General features: G+C 42.8%; 1 protein-coding gene across 2 annotated transcripts in view; it reads left to right on the plus strand.

The window, feature by feature from the left end:
- The first annotated feature begins 3740 nt into the window (after positions 1 to 3740).
- Positions 3741 to 20326, plus strand: part of LOC109898966 (serine/threonine-protein kinase WNK4) — a 98155-nt gene continuing 81569 nt past the window's right edge. For both annotated transcript variants that reach the window (XM_031835225.1, XM_031835224.1), the window contains exons 1-2: positions 3741 to 3845; positions 4084 to 4763. In XM_031835225.1, the coding sequence (XP_031691085.1) occupies positions 4113 to 4763 (651 nt within the window). In that variant the 5' untranslated portion in view covers positions 3741 to 3845; positions 4084 to 4112. The remainder of the gene's footprint in view (positions 3846 to 4083; positions 4764 to 20326) is intronic.

The following is a 20326-nucleotide window of genomic DNA, read 5'->3' on the forward strand; positions in this document are numbered from 1 at the left end:
GACAGAGCTCCAGAGTTCCTCTGTTGAGATGGGAGAACCTTCCAGAATGACAACCATCTCTGCAGCACTCCACCAATCAGGCCTTTGTGGTAGAGTGGTCAGATGGAAGCCACTCCTCAGTAAAAGGCACATGAAAGGCCACCTGTAGTTTGCCAAAAGGCACCTAAAGTCTCTCAGAATATGAGAAACAAGATTATCTGGTCTGATGAAACCAAGATTGATATCTTTGTCCTGAATGTCAAGCGTCACATCTGGAGGAAACCTGGCACCATCCCTATGGTGAAGCATGGTGGAGGCAGCAACATGCTGTGGGGATGTTTTTCAGTGGCAGGGACTGGGAGACTAGTCAGGATCAAGGGAAAGATCAACGGAGAGATCCTTGATGAAAAACTTCTCCAGAGCTCTCAGGACAGACTAGGCCGAAGGTTCACCTTCTAACAGGACAATGACCCTAAGCACACAGCCAAGACAATGCAGGAGTGGCTTCAGGACAAGCTTCTGAATGTCCTTGAGTGGCCCAGCCAGACAGAGCCTGGAATTGAACCCGATCGAACCTCTCTGGAGAGACCTGAAAATAGCTGTGTAGCGACGCTCCCCATCCAACCTGACAGAGCTTGAGAGGATCTGCAGAGAAGAATGGGAGAAACTCCACAAATACAAGTGTGCCAAGCTTGTAGCGTCATCCTAAAGAAGACTCGAGGCTGTAATTGCTGCCAAAGGTGCTTCAACAAAGTACTGAGTAAAGGGTCTGAATACTTATGTAAATGTGATGTTTTAGTTTATTTTTAATATTTTTGCAAAAATTTCTAAAAATGTATTTTTGCCTCGTCATTGTAGGATACTATGTGTAGATTTGAATCAATTTTAGAATAAGGCTGTAAAGTAACAAAATGTGGAAAAAGACCCTTTGTCTGAATACTTTCTGAATGCACTTATTACAATCACCAGCTGGGCTTGGAGGAGGACCTTGCAAATTAGCTGACAATGTGGAATGTCTCCATAGGCTTGGTCCTTGGTCAAGCTGAGCTGACTCTTGTGCGTGTTTGCTGATAACTCACTGTAGTGTGACAGGTGTGGCTGACTGTGGCCTTGGTGATGTGTCTTGTTTCAACCTATGGGAGAGAAGCTCTCTGTCTCCCAATCTACTATCATCATGGCTCAGTGTTTCATCTGCGTCTATATTGGCTCCGTATTCTCTATATAGTGGGATTCTGGTCAAACGTAGTGCGCTACAGGGACTGCTGTTTGGGACACACCCCATGGCTCTCACTCTGCCTTTCTTTCACTGTTTATGATGAGACCAAGAAGGACAACTGCACGAGGGAAGAATTAATTGCCAGAACCATGTTGTGCCCTCATAGTCAAGCATTCCTTATTAGAAGAGAATTGAAGCATATTTTATGAACACATAATTGGTCATATGAGCTATCAGTTTGATCCAAAACAACCTTATTAACAGAACACCGCATCTTGGAACTTGCCCAGTACACCCTGTCTATGCCTATGTGGTGGACTGGAAGCCTGTGAGGGTATGTGAAGAATCCAGACAATCCATGCTTCCTGTACAGAGCTACAGTAAATACACCAAACAAAAATATAAATGCAACATGTGAAGAGTTGGTCCGATGTTTCATGAGCTGAAATTAATGATCCCAGAATGTGTGCACAAATTTGTTTACATCCCTTTTAGTGAGCATTTCTCCTTCGCCAAGATAATCCATCCACCTGAGAGGTGTGACATATCAAGAAGCTGATTAAAAAGCATGATCATTACACAGCTGGACCTTGTGCTGGGGCCAATAAAAGGCAACTCTAAAATGTTTTGTTCCACAACATAATGCCACAGATGTCTCAAGTTTTGAGGGAGCGTGCAATTGGCCTGCTGACTGCTAGAATGTTCACCAGAGCTGTTGCCGAAGAATTGAATATTAATTTCTCTACCAATGCCATTTTAGAGAATTTGGCAGTACGCCTCAAAACCGAAGACCAAGTGTAACCCTGCCAGCCCAGGACCTCCACATCCGGCATCTTCACCTGCGGGATCGTCTGATACCATCCACCCGGACAGCTGATGAAACTGGGGTTGCACCAAAGTATTTCTGCACAAATGGTCAAAACCTGTCTCAGGAAAGCTCATCTGCGTGCTTGTTGTCCTCACCAGGGTCTCCACCGTTGGCACGCTGGAGAAGTGTGCTCTTCAGGGATGAATCCCGGTTTCAATTGTACCGGTGTGTGGGCGAGCGGTTTGCTGTTGTCAACGTTGTCAACAGAGTGCCTCATGGTGGCGGTGGGGTTATGGTATGGGCAGGCATAAGCTATGGACAATGAACACAATTGCATTTTACCGAAGGCAATTTGAATGCACTGCCAATATCGAGCAACATCGCACAGCCATTGAAGAGGAGTTTTAAATATATATATATATATATATATATATATATATATATATTTCACCTTTATTTAATCAGGTAGGCTAGTTGAGAACAAGTTCTCATTTACAACTGCAACCTGGCCAAGATAAAGCTAAGCAGTGTGACAAAAGCAACACAGTTACACATGGGATAAACAATCGTACAGTCAATAACACAGAAAAATCTGTATACAGTGTGTGCAAATTAAGTGAGGAGGTAAGGCAATAAATAGGCCATAGTGGTGAATTAATTACAATTTAGCAATTTACACTGGAGTGATATATGTGCAGATGAGGATGTGCAAGTAGAAATACTGGTGTGCAAAAGAGCAGAAAAACAAATATGGGGATGAGGTAGGTGGTTGATTGGTTGGATGCGCTATTTACAGATGGGTTGTGTACAGCTGCAGCGATCGGTAAGCTGCTCTGACAGCTGACGCTTAAAGTTAGTGAGGGAGATATGTCTCCAGTGGGACAACATTCCACAGGCCACAATCAACAGCCTGATCAACTCTATGGGAAGGAGATGTGTCGTGCTGCATGAGGCAATTGGTGGTCACACCAGATACTGACTGGTTTTCTGATCCACTCCCCTACCTTTTTTTTAAGGTAACTGTGACCAACAGATGCATATCTGTATTCCCAGTTATGAAATCCATAGATTAGGGCCTAATTTATTTATTTCAATTGACTAATTTCCTTATATGAACTGTAACTCAGTAAAATCTTAAAAATGGTTGCATGTTGTGTTTATATTTGTGTTCAGTGTAAAAGTAGCAGCTAGAGAGTGCCCTTTATATGGAATAGGGTGCAATTTGGGATTCAAGAAAGGGAGACATGCCCCTGTGACATTACTGACCTCCACTAGGCAATGAGGTTAATCCCATGCTCCTCTGATTCACCTCACCATGAGGTGAGCCATTTACTTGGTTCTATGGTATTTGGTAATATAATTACATAACTGATTCATTAATTACATAACTGATTCATAGGAGCTCTGTGTTTGGGGTTGTTGTTTAACACCTTACATGCACACAGACAGAGATAACAGTATTGTAATTTAAATGCTTTTTATCCACATAACCTAACTCAGAACAGGAAAATCATGTTATCAACGATTCCAAAGAAAATAAGGAATATACACACGAATGGACATATACCTCATGAAGTCAGTCATTCGAGAAGAGGCTCTTGTTTGTGAATCAAGCGCTGCATGCTGCGTCACATTGCCCAGGTAAACTACAGGAGACTGTTTATGGGGGCGGAGTTGAGAGCGCCCGCGGGTCTCGGTCGATATAGACAGGCTTTCATTTCTTCACTAGAGGTTACAGCTGAGTTTACGACTCACACATACAAGAGCAATGAACGGTCCGGTAGACTCGGATTATCTGACATGCATTATGTGATTTTTTTCCGAATTTGAACACCTTTTCAGGTAAGCTATTTCAATTCAATTGCAAAATTGAGAATATTTGTTTTTGTCAGTCTATATTGACCTAAGTTAATTGTCGTGCCACACAATTTACCCTATGTTCCACAACTAAACTAATGTGTAGAATGTATAACTAGGCTACAATGGAAAGTAGCATCAATTGCTGAAAGATATATGTAAATAGCATGCTGTTTTATTAAGGTAACGGCCGGGTTTAATTTTCTTATTTCTTTTTTTTAAGTCTCGGAAATCAGAATACGAACCATTACAATGTCACACACTGAGTTTGAGGTAGCTGGACGTGGCTTCCCAAGCCTTTCGGTCGAACTGAAAGATGACTGCTTATCTGACCGGGTCCCGTCGATGCCACTGAGGAACAACTTGGGTGCCAGGAGAAACTCTTATGGACTTCACAAAATTAACATGGACATCGACCCACAACTCTATGGTGGGACGCTTTCAAAGGCTGTTTCCGGGTCCGCGGAGAATATTTTAACTTTGACGGAGGCCAGAGTTGAGGAAGACGACAAAACGGAGACTCCGCCGGGGTCTCCATCTCCGGTCTCCATCCCGGGCGCGAGCATCACAGGCAGCAAGTCCCCCTGTACCCAAGTCAAGGACCCAGTCACCCCTCTGGTGAACAACTGGAGCTCGATCCAGAGCCCCAACAGACAAGATGCCAGCTCGGACTCAGACAATGAGCTTGTTCAAAATAAACCACACAACGTGTTGTCACGCAGTCCGTATGAAAGCAAATGGGAACAGGAGGAGAGGGAGGACATTGAGACCAAAGCTGTGGCCACCTCACCTGATGGAAGATACCTGAAATTCAACATTGAGATTGGGAGGGGTTCGTTTAAGACCGTTTATAAAGGACTGGACACAGAGACTACTGTGGAAGTGGCATGGTGCGAGCTGCAGGTGAGTGATAGGCATCATTTTACATTATTATCATGAAACAATGGTGATCATGATGTCATCAAACCTTTTTTTTCGTGCTGAATTGCTAATATGATAAACATAGTTAATTTAAATCTATTGGCACCATAGAAGTTATCCTTCTTTATTTTTGTGCATGTGATGTAGTCTATGGGGATAATTAGCCTGATGCTTGGTGACACTGCTTTGACACTACCAACTGCTCCTGTCCTAGTGCCAGTAGTAGGTTATGTAGTGACATTGGACCAGGTGGGACATAGACACCTCAGAGTCCTAGGCCCATACTTTTCACCTTCACCTTAGAATCGGCCTAATTCATACTTCATAGGCCTACACTCAGTAGAAAACCCCAACAACCTCATGGGTCTCCCTGTGGTGAAAGTTTCAGAGCAATCTGTGACATTGGTTGGTAATCCATATTCTCTGTGACATTGAGCTGGCTCCTGTGGCTCTTGCATGCCAGGAGGTTAACCTGTCAACGGTCTGCTGCTCCAACTGAGCCAGTCTGCCTGGCCGGCCAGCCTGCCTGCCGTGATCCCCTCTAAGCTGTGTTCTCAGTACCAACCAGTAACACCAGCTCCCTGCCTCTCTCTCTCTCAGCCTTGCTCACATGTAAACTAGGAACTGCCAAAGGCGCAGATGATTTTAATTCTTCCCTCACTCAACTACAAATTCTCAATCCCACAAGAGAAACCTATTGACTGACTGACTGTGCTATTAGATTATTCACTCACTGTTATGTATGAATCATTTGTATTGAGGGTTCTTTTATGGTCTGTCTGAACCCCTCCCCACACGCTCATTGAATGGCTAGCTTTAGCAATGTTGAGAAATATTTGGATGATTCATTGGTCAAATGAACCAGTTATCTACCTTTGAAAATACATTATCTAACTGGGGATAGCTAACACAATGTCACAAAGTATGACTCACTAGCCAGTTATCTTTCATTCTGAAATAACTTCATATTTACGAATTAGTCAGATATTAGTTTAGATCATCTTGAAATTGTCATGGGGAGCATGCTGTTTTAGTCCACACAACATGTCGCCCTATCACCTACAGTAGAACCTGATGAACATGGGGGGAAGCAATCAAATTGGCCAGCCACAGTTATGCTTTTTAAGTCCTACCAGATCCCCGATGAGAAGGTTCTAGCTAGTGTATCTCTCTTTCCTTCAACTCTTGTTGGATGTAGATGTCCGGTTTATCAGGTCCCAGGCTTCCATGACTGTTATTTACAAGTTATTTACAATTAGCTTTAGCACCACCTGATAGAGCAGATCTAGTCTCGCTTCCAGAAGTAAGTCGTCTGGCACGAGAGACTGGGAGGGGGACTAGAGCAGATACAGAAGTTCTGACTGAATGCACATTTAAGTGGCCCAGGATGGTCCATTTACTTTGTGCTGTTATAATTTATGCTATGAAATCCTGCAATTTCATTGGGGCAGTCCCTCCTCATAGCAAATAGCTGGGGAAAAAACAGCCTGGTTTCATAGACTAGACATAACAAAGTAATTGTAAATCTGGGACACTCAAATTAGTATGATATGTTACGTTTGGTATGGTTATGTAAGACAGATGGTTACTTAAGTCAAAAACAAAAGTAGGTTGGTTGGTTGGTCTAGATGGATGGGTTGGTGGGTGTACAACGCGAATGTCTAGCAACTCCAAGGTTGCGAGTTCGAATCTCATCACGGACAGCATTTTAGCTAATTAGCAACTTTTCACCTTTTAGCTACTTTGCAACTACTTAGCATTCTAGCTAACCCTTCCCCCAACCCTAACCTTAATCCTTTTAGCTAACACTTCTCCTACCTCTCACCCTAATCCCTAGCCTAGAAAACGATAGCCAGCTAACTAACGTTAGCCAACTAGCTAGAATTCGTAGCATTTCATACGTTTAGCGAATTTGTATCATATTGCACATTTAGCAAATTTGTAACATATTGTACATTTTGCAATTTAAACTTATAATACAAATTGTAATTCATAACGTATCATACGAAATGGGTGATAGACATCCACAGATTAATACCTTCCTTTTTGAAACCATATCATACTAAATGGTGTGTCTTAGATTTACATACAGTATAATACGAAATGCTCTGAGACTAGGTTGAAAACAATCCAAGCAATGTTAGCGCGCCTATGTGCCCACGGAGCTGCTGCTGGCAGAATCACTGAGGGGCAGAGTAGTAAGTAACTGAACAGCTTGTTTTGAACAATATATTTTTGAAACAGGAAAATGTACACAGTACACTTTTATGAGCATTTAAAATATAATCTGTGAATTATATAATATATACAGTGGGGCAAGATTTCTGGCTCTCACAGACCTGTAACTTCTTCTTTAAGAGGCTCCTCTGTCCTCCACTCGTTACCTGTATTAATGGCACCTGTTTGAACTTGTTATCAGTATAAAAGACGCCTGTCCACAACCTGAAACAGTCACACTCCAAACTCTACTATGGCCACGACCAAAGAGCTGTCAAAGGACACCAGAAACAAAATTGTAGACCTGCACCAGGCTGGGAAGACTGATTCTGCAATAGGCAAGCAGCTTGGTTTGAAGAAATCAACTGTGGGAGCAATTATTAGGAAATGGAAGACATACAAGACCACTGATAATCTCCCTCGATCTGGGGCTTCACGCAAGATCTCACCCCGTGGGGTCAAAATGTTCACAAGAACGGTGAGCAAAAATCCCAGAACCACACAGGGGAACCTAGTGAACGACCTGCAGAGAGCTGGGACCAAAGTAACAAAGCCTACCATCAGTAACACACTACGCCACCAGGGACTCAAATCCTGCAGTGCCAGATGTGTCCCCCTGCTTAAGCCAGTACATGTCCAGGCCCGTCTGAAGTTTGCTAGAGAGCATTTGGATGATCCAGAAGAAGATTGGGAGAATGTCAACTTTTTGGTAAAAACCCAACTCGTCGTGTTTGGAGGACAAAGAATGCTGAGTTGCATCCAAAGAACACCATACCTACTGTGAAGCATGGGGGTGGAAACATCATGCTTTGGGGCTGCTTTTCTGCAAAGGGACCAGGACGACTGATCCGTGTAAAGGAAAGAATGAATGGGGCCATGTATCGTGAGATCCTTCCATCAGCAAGGGCATTGAAGATGAAACGTGGCTGGGTCTTTCAGCATGACAATGATCCCAAACACACCGCCCGGGCAACGAAGGAGTGGCTTCGTAAGAAGCATTTCAAGGTCTTGGAGTGGCCTAGTCAGTCTCCAGATCTCAACCCCACAGAAAATCTTTGGAGGGAGTTGAAAGTCCGTGTTGCCCAGCAACAGCCCCAAAACATCACTGCTCTAGAGGAGATCTGCATGGAGGAATGGGCCAAAATACCAGCAACAGTGTGTGAAAACCTTGTGAAGACTTACAGAAAACGTTTGACCTCTGTCATTGCCAACAAAGGGTATATAACAAAGTATTGAGATAAAACTTTTGTTATTGACCAAATACTTATTTTCCTCCATAATTTGCAAATAAATTCATTAAAAATCCTGCAATGTGATTTTCTGGATTTTTTTTCTAATTTTGTCTGTCATAGTTGAAGTGTACCTATGATGAAAATTACAGGCCTCTCTCATCTTTTTAAGTGGGAGAACTTGCACAATTGGTGGCTGACTAAATACTTTTTTGCTCCACTGTATATATACTATATCTTTTTTTATCTAACTTTTTTCTTACCAATCCAAGTGTGGCACCTCCTCTAACCCTTACCCTAACCCGTATGTTGAGCGGAGGTGGGTCAGGGAAGACTTCTTATAGGGAGAAGTTGTGATGAATGTTCCTTTATTTTACATTGAGAGATAGAGAAGGGCTGCCGCTTCATCTTGGGACTCCCGTGTATTGTGGTAAATCAAATCTTTGAAAACATTGTTTGTATTGAAATCCCAAGTGTTGTTTCTGTTTGAAACACATCCCATAAAAATCATCTCCCACTGAGGAGGGTGGAGGCTACTGAGCAACAGAGGCCCAGGCCTGGACAGCAGCAGCCAGGACACAGTTGGATCTCCTTCAAGGAGCTGAGAGACAAGGTGTGTATCCCAAATGGCACCCTATTCCCTATTTAGTCCACAATAAAGGGAAAAAGGTGGCATTTGGGATATAGACAAGGGAATTTTACCTGATTCTTATTCCCCTTTCTTCACCTACATCTCTCAGAATATAGTTTAGTTTGGTTTAGAGGCCAGTTGGTTACCTTCATTACTCTGGCTAGCTGCCATGTTCAGTTGTTCATGGTGGTTTGGTTTCTCCTCTCTCTCTCTATAGGACAACGAGGCTTTAGCTGGGTTAAGGCCCCTAATCACCTCTAATGAGCTTTAAGGTGGCCGTTGTTGGTGTAGTTAGCACTACAGTATTCTGTTCTGTTCTGGATGACTGTGTGATAACGCTCTCGGTAGCCGATGTGAGCAAGACCTTTAAACAGGTCAACATTCACAAAGCCGCGGGTGCAGATGGATTACCAGGCCATGTACTCAAAGCATGCACAGACCAACTGGCAAGTGTCTTCACTGACATTTTCAACCTCTCCCTGACTGAGTCTGTAATACCTACACGTTTCAAGCAGACCACCATAGTCCCTGTGCCCAAGGAAGCGAAGGTAACCTGCCTAAATGATTACTGCCCCATAGCACTCACATCGGTAGCCATGAAGTGCTTTGAAAGGCTGGTCATGGCTCACATCAACAGCATCCTCCCGGACACCCTAGACCTACTCCAATTTGCATACCGCCCCAACAGATCCACAGATGACGCAATCTCAATCGCACACCACACTGCCCTTTCCCACCTGGACAAAAGGAACACCTATTTGAGAATGCTGTTCATTGACTACAGCTCAGCGTTCAACACCATAGTGCCAACGAAGCTCATCACTAAGCTACGGACCCTGGGACTAAACACATCCCTCTGCAACTGGATCCTAGACTTCAACACTGGGGCCCCTGATCCTCAACACTGGGGCCACTCAGTGGTGTGTATTTAGTCCCCTCCAGTACTCCCTGTACACCCACCACTGCTTGGCCAAACACGACTCCAACACCATCATCAAGTTTGCTGATGACACAACAGTGGTAGGCCTGATCACCAACAACAATGAGATAGGGAGGAGGTCAGAGAACTGTCAGTGTAGTGCCTGGACAACAACCTCCCTCTCAATGTGAACAAGACAAAGGAGGTGATTGTGGACTATAGGCGCTACAGAGGTTAGTGTGTACGTTCCAGTACATCACTGGGGCCAAGTTTCCTGCCATTCAGGACATATATAATAGGCGTTGTCAGAGGAAAGCCCATAAAATTGTCTGAGACTCCAGTCACCAAGGTTATGGACTGTTTTCTCTGCTACCACACGACAAGCGGTACCGGAGAGCCAAGTCTAGGACCAAAAGGCTCCTTAACAGCTTCTGCACCCAAGCCATAAGACTCCTGAACAATTAATCAAATGGCTACAGGACTATTACATTGACCACTCCCCCCCTCCATTTGTTTTGTACACTGCTGCTACTCGCTGTTTATTATCTATGCATAGTCACTTCACCCCTACCTACATGTACAAATGACCTCTAACCTGTACCCCTGCACACTGACTCGGTACCGGTGCCCCCTGTATATGGCCTCGTTAGTGTTACGTTATTGTGTTACTTTTGATAATTTTTTACTTTAGTTTATTTGGTAAATATTTTCTTTACTCTTGAACTTCACTGTTTGTTAAGGGATTGTATAAGTAAGCATTTTACGGTAAAGTCTACACTTGTTGTATTCGGCGTATGTGACAGTTTGTGACACCCCTGACCTCAGGGGGAAGCTGCTTTAATTGCCCCGCCTCTTAGTACTGCTTTGGTTTTATCAGTATCTTTGTCGCACCTGGACTACTGTTCAGTCATGTGGTCAGGTACCACAAAGAAGGACCTCGCTCCTGGACTACTGTTCAGTCGTGTGGTCAGGTACCACAAAGAAGGACCTTGCACCTGGACTACTGTTCAGTTGTGTGGTCAGGTACCACAAATAAGGACCTCGCTCCTGGACTACTGTTCAGTCGTGTGGTCAGGTACCACAAAGAAGGACCTCGCTCCTGGACTACTGTTCAGTCATGTGGTCAGGTACCACAAAGAAGGACCTCGCTCCTGGACTACTGTTCAGTCATGTGGTCACGTACCACAAAGAAGGACCTCGCTCCTGGACTACTGTTCAGTCGTGTGGTCATGTACCACAAAGAAGGACCTCGCACCTGGACTACTGTTCAGTCGTGTGGTCAGGTACCACAAAGAAGGACCTCGCTCCTGGACTACTGTACAGTCGTGTGGTCAGGTACCACAAAGAAGGACCTCGCTCCTGGACTACTGTTCAGTCGTGTGGTCAGGTACCACAAAGAAGGACCTCGCTCCTGGACTACTGTTCAGTCATGTGGTCACGTACCACAAAGAAGGACCTCGCTCCTGGACTACTGTTCAGTCGTGTGGTCAGGTACCACAAAGAAGGACCTCGCTCCTGGACTACTGTTCAGTCATGTGGTCACGTACCACAAAGAAGGACCTCGCTCCTGGACTACTGTTGAGTCGTGTGGTCACGTACCACAAAGAAGGACCTCGCTCCTGGACTACTGTTCATTCGTGTGGTCAGGTGCCACAAAGAAAGACCTCTGAAAATTACAATTGGCTCAGAACAGGGCAGCACGGCTGGCCCTTAAATGTACGCAGAGAGCTAACATTAATAATATGCATGTCAATCTCTCCTGGATCAAAGTGGAGGAGAGATTGACTTCATCACTACTTGTGTTTGTAAGAGGTATTGACATGCCACCAGAGGCCTCTTCACTGTCCCCAAGTCTAGAACTGACTATGGGAGGCTCACAGTACTACATAGAGCTATGACTACATGGAACTCTATTCCACATCAGGTAACTGATTCAAGCAGTATTGTAAAAATACAACTTATGGAACAGCCGGGACTGTCAAGAGACACATAAAGGTACAGACACAAGCATACACACACAAGCACACGCACTCTACACACATGTACATTGTAATATTGTTGTATGGTGGTATTATACATTTTGTATTTGTCAAGGGTGTGTACGGGAGGCGAAGTCAGGTGTAGGAGAGCAGAGTGTAGTGGACAGGCGCACTTTAATTCCGTTCCACAAAATACAGCATGTAAAAACAATAACGTGCCAAAAACACGGAACATGGCAAAGGTAAAGCGCCCGACAATAATCCACAGCACAAACAAACAATTACACACAAAGACATGGAGGGGAAACAGAGGACTAAATAATGCAGTAATCATGGAATGAAAACCAGGTGTGTAATGGAACAAGACAAAACCAATGGAATATGAGAAATGGAGCGGCGATGGCTAGAAAGCCAGTGACGTCGATCGCCGAACGGCACCCAAACAAGGAGAGGAGCTGACTTCGTTGGAAGTCGTGACAGTACTGTAGATATGTAGTGGTGTAATATTGTTGTATGGTGGTATTATACATGTTGTATTGTAGATATCTAGTGGTGTAATATTGTTGTATGGTGGTATTATACATGTTGTATTGTATATATGTAATGGTGTAATATTGTTGTATGGTGGTATTATACATGTTGTATATATGTAATGGTGTAATATTGTTGTATGGTGGTATTATACATGTTGTATTGTATATATGTAGTGGTGTAATATTGTTGTATGGTGGTATTATACATGTTGTATTGTAGATATGTAGTGGTATAATATTGTTGTATGGTGGTATTATACATGTTGTATTGTAGATATGTAATGGTATAATATTGTTGTATGGTGGTATTATACATGTTGTATTGTAGATATGTAGTGGTGTAATATTGTTGTATGGTGGTATTATACATGTTGTATATATGTAGTGGTGTAATATTGTTGTATGGTGGTATTATACATGTTGTATTGTATATATGTAGTGGTGTAATATTGTTGTATGGTGGTATTATACATGTTGTATATATGTAATGGTGTAATATTGTTGTATGGTGGTATTATACATGTTGTATTGTATATATGTAGTGGTGTAATATTGTTGTATGGTGGTATTATACATGTTGTATATATGTAATGGTGTAATATTGTTGTATGGTGGTATTATACATGTTGTATTGTAGATATGTAATGGTGTAATATTGTTGTATGGTGGTATTATACATGTTGTATATATGTAGTGGTGTAATATTGTTGTATGATGGTATTATACATGTTGTGTTGTAGATATGTAGTGGTGTAATATTGTTGTATGATGGTATTATACATGTTGTATTGTATATATGTAGTGGTGTAATATTGTTGTATGATGGTATTATACATGTTGTATTGTAGATATGTAGTGGTGTAATATTGTTGTATGATGGTATTATACATGTTGTATTGTATATATGTAGTGGGGTAATATTGTTGTATGGTGGTATTATACATGTTGTATTGTAGATATGTAATGGTGTAATATTGTTGTATGGTGGTATTATACATGTTGTATATATGTAGTGGTGTAATATTGTTGTATGGTGGTATTATACATGTTGTATATATGTAGTGGTGTAATATTGTTGTATGGTGGTATTATACATGTTGTATTGTAGATATGTAATGGTGTAATATTGTTGTATGGTGGTATTATACATGTTGTATTGTATATATGTAGTGGTGTAATATTGTTGTATGGTGGTATTATACATGTTGTATATATGTAGTGGTGTAATATTGTTGTATGGTGGTATTATACATGTTGTATTGTAGATATGTAGTGGTGTAATATTGTTGTATGGTGGTATTATACATGTTGTATTGTAGATATGTAGTGGTGTAATATTGTTGTATGGTGGTATTATACATGTTGTATATATATAGTGGTGTAATATTGTTGTATGGTGGTATTATACATGTTGTATTGTATATATGCAGTGGTGTAATATTGTTGTATGATGGTATTATACATGTTGTATTGTAGATATGTAGTGGTGTAATATTGTTGTATGGTGGTATTATACATGTTGTATTGTAGATATGTAGTGGTGTAATATTGTTGTATGATGGTATTATACATGTTGTATTGTAGATATGTAATGGTGTAATATTGTTGTATGATGGTATTATACATGTTGTATTGTATATATGTAGTGGTGTAATATTGTTGTATGGTGGTATTATACATTTTGTATTGTATATACAGTGAGGCAAAAAAGTATTTAGTCAGCCACCAATTGTGCAAGTTCTCCCACTTAAAAAGATGAGAGAGGCCTGTAATTTCCATCATAGGTACACTTCAACTATGACAGACAAAATGAGAGAAAAAAATCCAGAAAATCACATCGTAGGATTTTTTATACATTTATTTGCAAAATATGGTGGAAAATAAGTATTTGGTCAATAACAAAAGTTTATCTCAATACTTTGTTATATACCCTTTGTTGGCAATGACAGAGGTCAAACGTTTTCTGTAAGTCTTCACAAGGTTTTCACACACTGTTGCTGGTATTTTGGCCCATTCCTCCATGCAGATCTCCTCTAGAGCAGTGATGTTTTGGGGCTGTTGCTGGGCAACACGGACTTTCAACTCCCTCCAGTGTAGATGCCAACAAGGCATGATGATGTGGAGAGGGCCAGTGTAGAGGCCAACACGTCATGATGATGTGGAGGTGGGCCAGTGTAGATGCCAACACGTCATGATGATGTGGAGGGGGCCAGTGTAGATGCCAACACGTCATGATGATGTGTAGGGGGCCAGAGTAGATGCCAACACGTCATTGTGATGTGAAGGTGGGCCAGTGTGGATGCCAACACGGCATGATGATGTGGAGAGGGCCAGTGTGGATGCCTCTCCAGCTCATTTACATCCCTGTTCTAATCCATTTCTATGGTCGATGCCCCTCCTCTCCAGCTCATTTACATCCCTATTCTGATCCATTTCTATGGTCGATGCCTTTCCTCTTCAGTTCATTTTACATCCCTATCCTAATTCATTTCTATTCCATTGAAAATAAAAACAAATCTAAAATGATTACAAAAAGTTTCCCTCAGTCATCATAATATGCCATTGTTCCGCTTCAGTTGATGAGAATGAGCGAATGGAGAGAACGTGTTGATGACTGTGTTGAGTGTTAGCTAAATGTTCTACCCCGTGTTGCTGCCTAGCCTCTCTCCTGGAGGTAGAACCTGGCTCTGACCAATGGGAGACCGCTCATAGAACACTCAGTGGAACATAACAGACCAAAATCATATCTCCCTGTGCCAGTAGAAATGATTGAGCTATTGTTCTTACTACTTTTATGCACATGACACATGCCATTATCATTACAGGAGACACTCTCTGTGTATTAATACTTCAGTGGGACTCATATTCTTTTTGGACTCAACAATGGGCCAGAATCCATATCATTAACTTTTCCAGCCTATAAAAATATGTGAATAAAAATGGTTTGGTGACCCACATTTCATTGTATGATTAGCTTTCTTTGTTTAAAATGAATCTGATTGGATGGTTTGTTCCTTGCCTATTACCCAATCTCTGAGAGATTAGGTATAATAGTAGGCATAAACAGTAGGCATAATCCTGTTTTTTGATTGGCTGTCCCTTCTTCCTGCTCCCACCACTTACGGTGCTCATTAGTTTGATCTGTCTTTCGTTTTCTTTCCATCTGCAATGGTGCTGTAGAATGTTGCTGTAGAATGTTGCTGTAGAATGTTGCTGTAGCATGTTGCTGTAGCATGGTACTGTAGATTTGTGCTGTAGAGTGATGCTGTAGCATGGTGCTGTAGCATGGCACTGCAGCATGGTGGCATGGTGCTGTAGTATGGTGGCATGGTGCTGTAGTATGGTGCTGTAGATTGGTCCTGCAGAATGGTGATTTTTGAATTTTATTTTATTTTATTTATTTTACCTTTATTTAACCAGGTAGGCAAGTTGAGAACAAGTTCTCATTTACAATTGCGACCTGGCCAAGATAGAGCAAAGCAGTTCGACAGATACAACGACACAGAGTTACACATGGAGTAAAACAAACATACAGTCAATAATACAGTATAAACAAGTCTATATACAATGTGAGCAAATGAGGTGAGAAGGGAGGTAAAGGGAAAAAGGCCATGGTGGCAAAGTAAATACAATATAGCAAGTAAAACACTGGAATGGTAGTTTTGCAATGGAAGAATGTGCAAAGTAGAAATAAAAATAATGGGGTGCAAAGGAGCAAAATAAATAAATAAATAAAATACAGTTGGGAAAGAGGTAGTTGTTTGGGCTAAATTATAGGTGGGCTATGTACAGGTGCAGTAATCTGTGAGCTGCTCTGACAGTTGGTGCTTAAAGCTAGTGAGGGAGATAAGTGTTTCCAGTTTCAGAGATTTTTGTAGTTCGTTCCAGTCATTGGCAGCAGAGAACTGGAAGGAGAGGCGGCCAAAGAAAGAATTGGTTTTGGGGGTGACTAGAGAGATATACCTGCTGGAGCGTGTGCTACAGGTGGGAGATGCTATGGTGACCAGCGAGCTGAGATAAGGGGGGACTTTACCTAGCAGGGTCTTGTAGATGACATGGAGCCAGTGGGTTTGGCGACGAGTATGAAGCGAGGGCCAGCCAACGAGAGCGTACAGGTCGCAATGGTGGGTAGTATATGGGGCTTTGGTGACAAAACGGATTGCACTGTGATAGACTGCATCCAATTTGTTGAGTAGGGTATTGGAGGCTATTTTGTAAATGACATCGCCAAAGTCGAGGATTGGTAGGATGGTCGGTTTTACAAGGGTATGTTTGGCTGCATGAGTGAAGGATGCTTTGTTGCGAAATAGGAAGCCAATTCTAGATTTAACTTTGGATTAGAGATGTTTGATATGGGTCTGGAAGGAGAGTTTACAGTCTAACCAGACACCTAAGTATTTGTAGTTGTCCACGTATTCTAAGTCAGAGCCGTCCAGAGTAGTGATGTTGGACAGGCGGGTAGGTGCAGGTAGCGATCTGTTTATGAGCATGCATTTAGTTTTACTTGTATTTAAGAGCAATTGGAGGCCACGGAAGGAGAGTTGTATGGCATTGAAGCTTGCCTGGAGGGTTGTTAACACAGTTTCCAAAGAAGGGCCGGAAGTATACAGAATGGTGTCGTCTGCGTAGAGGTGGATCAGAGACTCACCAGCAGCAAGAGCGACCTCATTGATGTATACAGAGAAGAGAGTCGGTCCAAGAATTGAATCCTGTGGCACCCCCATAGAGATTGCCAGAGGTCCGGACAGCAGACCCTCCGATTTGACACACTGAACTCTATCAGATAAGTAGTTGGTGAACCAGGCGAGGCAATCATTTGAGAAACCAAGGCTGTCGAGTCTGCCGATGAGGATGTGGTGATTGACAGAGTCGAAAACCTTGGCCAGATCAATGAATACGGCTGCACAGTAATGTTTCTTATCGATGGCGGTTAAGATATCGTTTAGGACCTTGAGCATGGCTGAGGGGCACCCATGACCAGCTCTGAAACCAGATTGCATAGCAGAGAAGGTATGGTGAGATTCGAAATGGTCGGTAATCTGTTTGTTGACTTTGCTTTCGAAGACCTTAGAAAGGCATGGTAGGATAGATATAGGTCTGTAGCAGTTTGGGTCAAGAGTGTCCCCCCCTTTGAAGAGGGGGATGACCGCAGCTGCTTTCCAATCTTTGGAATCTCAGACGACACGAAAGAGAGGTTGAACAGGCTAGTAATAGGGGTGGCAACAATTCCGGCAGATAATTGTAGAAAGAAAGGGTCCAGATTGTCTAGCCCGGCTGATTTGTAGGGGTCCAGATTTTGCAGCTCTTTCAGAACATCAGCTGAATGGATTTGGGAGAAGGAGAAATGGGGAAGGCTTGGCCGAGTTGCTGTGGGGGGTGCAGTGCTGTTGACCGGGGTAGGAGTAGCCAGGTGGAAAGCATGGCCAGCCGTAGAAAAATGCTTATTGAAATTCTCAATTATGGTGGATTTATCAGTGGTGACATTGTTTCCTATCTTCAGTACAGTGGGCAGCTGGGAGGAGGTGTTCTTATTCTCCATGGACTTTACAGTGTCCCAGAACTTTTTTGAGTTAGTGTTGCAGGAAGCAAATTTCTGCTTGAAAAAGCTAGCCTTGGCTTTTCTAACTGCCTGTGTATAATGGTTTCTAGCTTCCCTGAACAGCTGCATATCACGGGGGCTGTTCGATGCTAATGCAGAACGCCATAGGATGTTTTTGTGTTGGTTAAGGGCAGTCAGGTCTGGGGAGAACCCATCCTGGTTCTAAATTTCTTGAATGGGGCATGTTTATTTAAGATGGTTAGGAAGGCATTTAAAAAAAATATCCAGGCATCCTCTACTGACGGGATGAGATCAATATCCTTCCAGGATACCCCGGCCAGGTCGATTAGAAAGGCCTGCTCGCTGAAGTGTTTCAGGGAGCGTTTTACAGTGATGAGTGGAGGTCGTTTGACCGCTGACCCATTACGGATGCAGGCAATGAGGCAGTGATCGCTGAGATCTTGGTTGAAGACAGCAGAGGTGTATTTAGAGGGGAAGTTGGTTAGGATGATATCTATGAGGGTGCCCGTGTTTAAGGCTTTGGGGAGGTACCTGGTAGGTTCATTGATAATTTGTGTGAGATTGAGGGCATCAAGTTTAGATTGTAGGATGGCTGGGGTGTTAAGCATGTTCCAGTTTAGGTCGCCTAGCAGCACGAGCTCTGAAGATAGATGGGGGGCAATCAGTTCACATATGGTGTCCAGAGCACAGCTGGGGGCAGAGGGTGGTCTATAGCAGGCGGCAACGGTGAGAGACTTGTTTTTAGAGAGGTGGATTTTTAAAAGTAGAAGTTCAAATTGTTTGGGTACAGACCTGGATAGTAGGACAGAACTCTGCAGGCTATCTTTGCAGTAGATTGCAACACCGCCCCCTTTGGCAGTTCTATCTTGTCTGAAAATGTTGTAGTTTGGAAATTAAATGAATTTTTGGTGGTCTTCCTAAGCCAGGATTCAGACACAGCTAGAACATCCGGGTTGGCAGAGTGTGCTAAAGCAGTGAATAGAACAAACTTAGGGAGGAGGCCTCTAATGTTAACATGCATGAAACCAAGGCTATTACGGTTACAGAAGTCGTCAAAAGAGAGCGCCTGGGGAATAGGAGTGGAGCTAGGCACTGCAGGGCCTGGATTCACCTCTACATCACCAGAGGAACATAGGAGGAGTAGAATAAGGGTGCGGCTAAAAGCAATAAGAATTGGTCGTCTAGAACGTCTGGAACAGAGAGTAAAAGGAGGTTTCTGGGGGCGATAAAATAGCATCAAGGTATAATGTACAGACAAAGGTATGGTAGGATGTGAATACAGTGGAGGTAAACCTAGGTATTGAGTGATGAAGAGAGAGATATTGTCTCTAGAAACATCATTGAAACCAGGAGATGTCATTGCATGTGTGGGTGGTGGAACTAATAGGTTGATTAAGGTATAGTGAGCAGGACTAGAGGCTCTACCAAATGCATGCTTTTCAACCGGTCGCTGCCTGCACCCGCATGCCCGACTAGCATCACCACCCTGGATGGTTCCGACCTAGAATATGTGGACGTCTATAAGTACCTAGGTGTCTGGCTAGACTGTAAACTCTCCTTCCAGACTCATATCAAACATCTCCAATCGAAAATCAAATCAAGAGTCGGCTTTCTATTCTGCAACAAAGCCTCCTTCACTCACGCCGCCAAGCTTACCCTAGTAAAACTGACTATCCTAACGATCCTCGACTTCGGCGATGTCATCTACAAAATGGCTTCCAACACTCTACTCAGCAAACTGGATGCAGTCTATCACAGTGCCATCTGTTTTGTCACTAAAGCACCTTATACCACCCACCACTGCGACTTGTATGCTCTAGTCGGCTGGCCCTGTCGTGGAATTATCAGAATATGTTGGTAACATTTGTATGATGTTTAATATTCATCAAATGTGTGTAAGTTACTTCCCATCAGAATGGTATTTTTGTGTAATTCTGATGTGAGGTTGCAGTTATCTGTTCTATGTCAAAACTAAGTTGCCTGGGCCGATGAAAGGGGAGAGGTCAAAGTGTCATCATGTGTAAACATATCTTTTACTCCTTACCTTTCCCAGTGGGGAAAGGAGGGGTTGCAGTGTCTGGAATCATTCTATGCTCCCTCTTTGTTGACCTGTAGGGTCAGTCTCCTATCTGTGAGTTTGTCCAGGAGGTTGTATTTTGAGTTGGTTGTATATAAATGACAATTTGATATATGCCTGTTGATATCGAGGATTTGGTTTATGGTTCTGAGGTTTGGGAAAGGAGACAAAAGCTGAACGATGAATTATGTCTGTGCGGTCTGACTATGGGTGTCTTTGCTATTAAAGGAACTCAGTTGCATTGTAAGGGGACTCTCAGAGAATTCACTGGGGAGACACTGAATTTATCTGAGAGTCACAGGATTGTGATAGAGCTCATATAATTAAAGATGGAGTTTTATAACTAACTCTGACGTGTGTGTGTGTGTGGTTTGCTCCCATGATTTGGTAAATAGAGGAA

Source organism: Oncorhynchus kisutch, linkage group LG11 (genome assembly GCF_002021735.2).
Source record: "Oncorhynchus kisutch isolate 150728-3 linkage group LG11, Okis_V2, whole genome shotgun sequence".
In the NCBI taxonomy this organism is placed as follows: domain Eukaryota; kingdom Metazoa; phylum Chordata; class Actinopteri; order Salmoniformes; family Salmonidae; genus Oncorhynchus; species Oncorhynchus kisutch.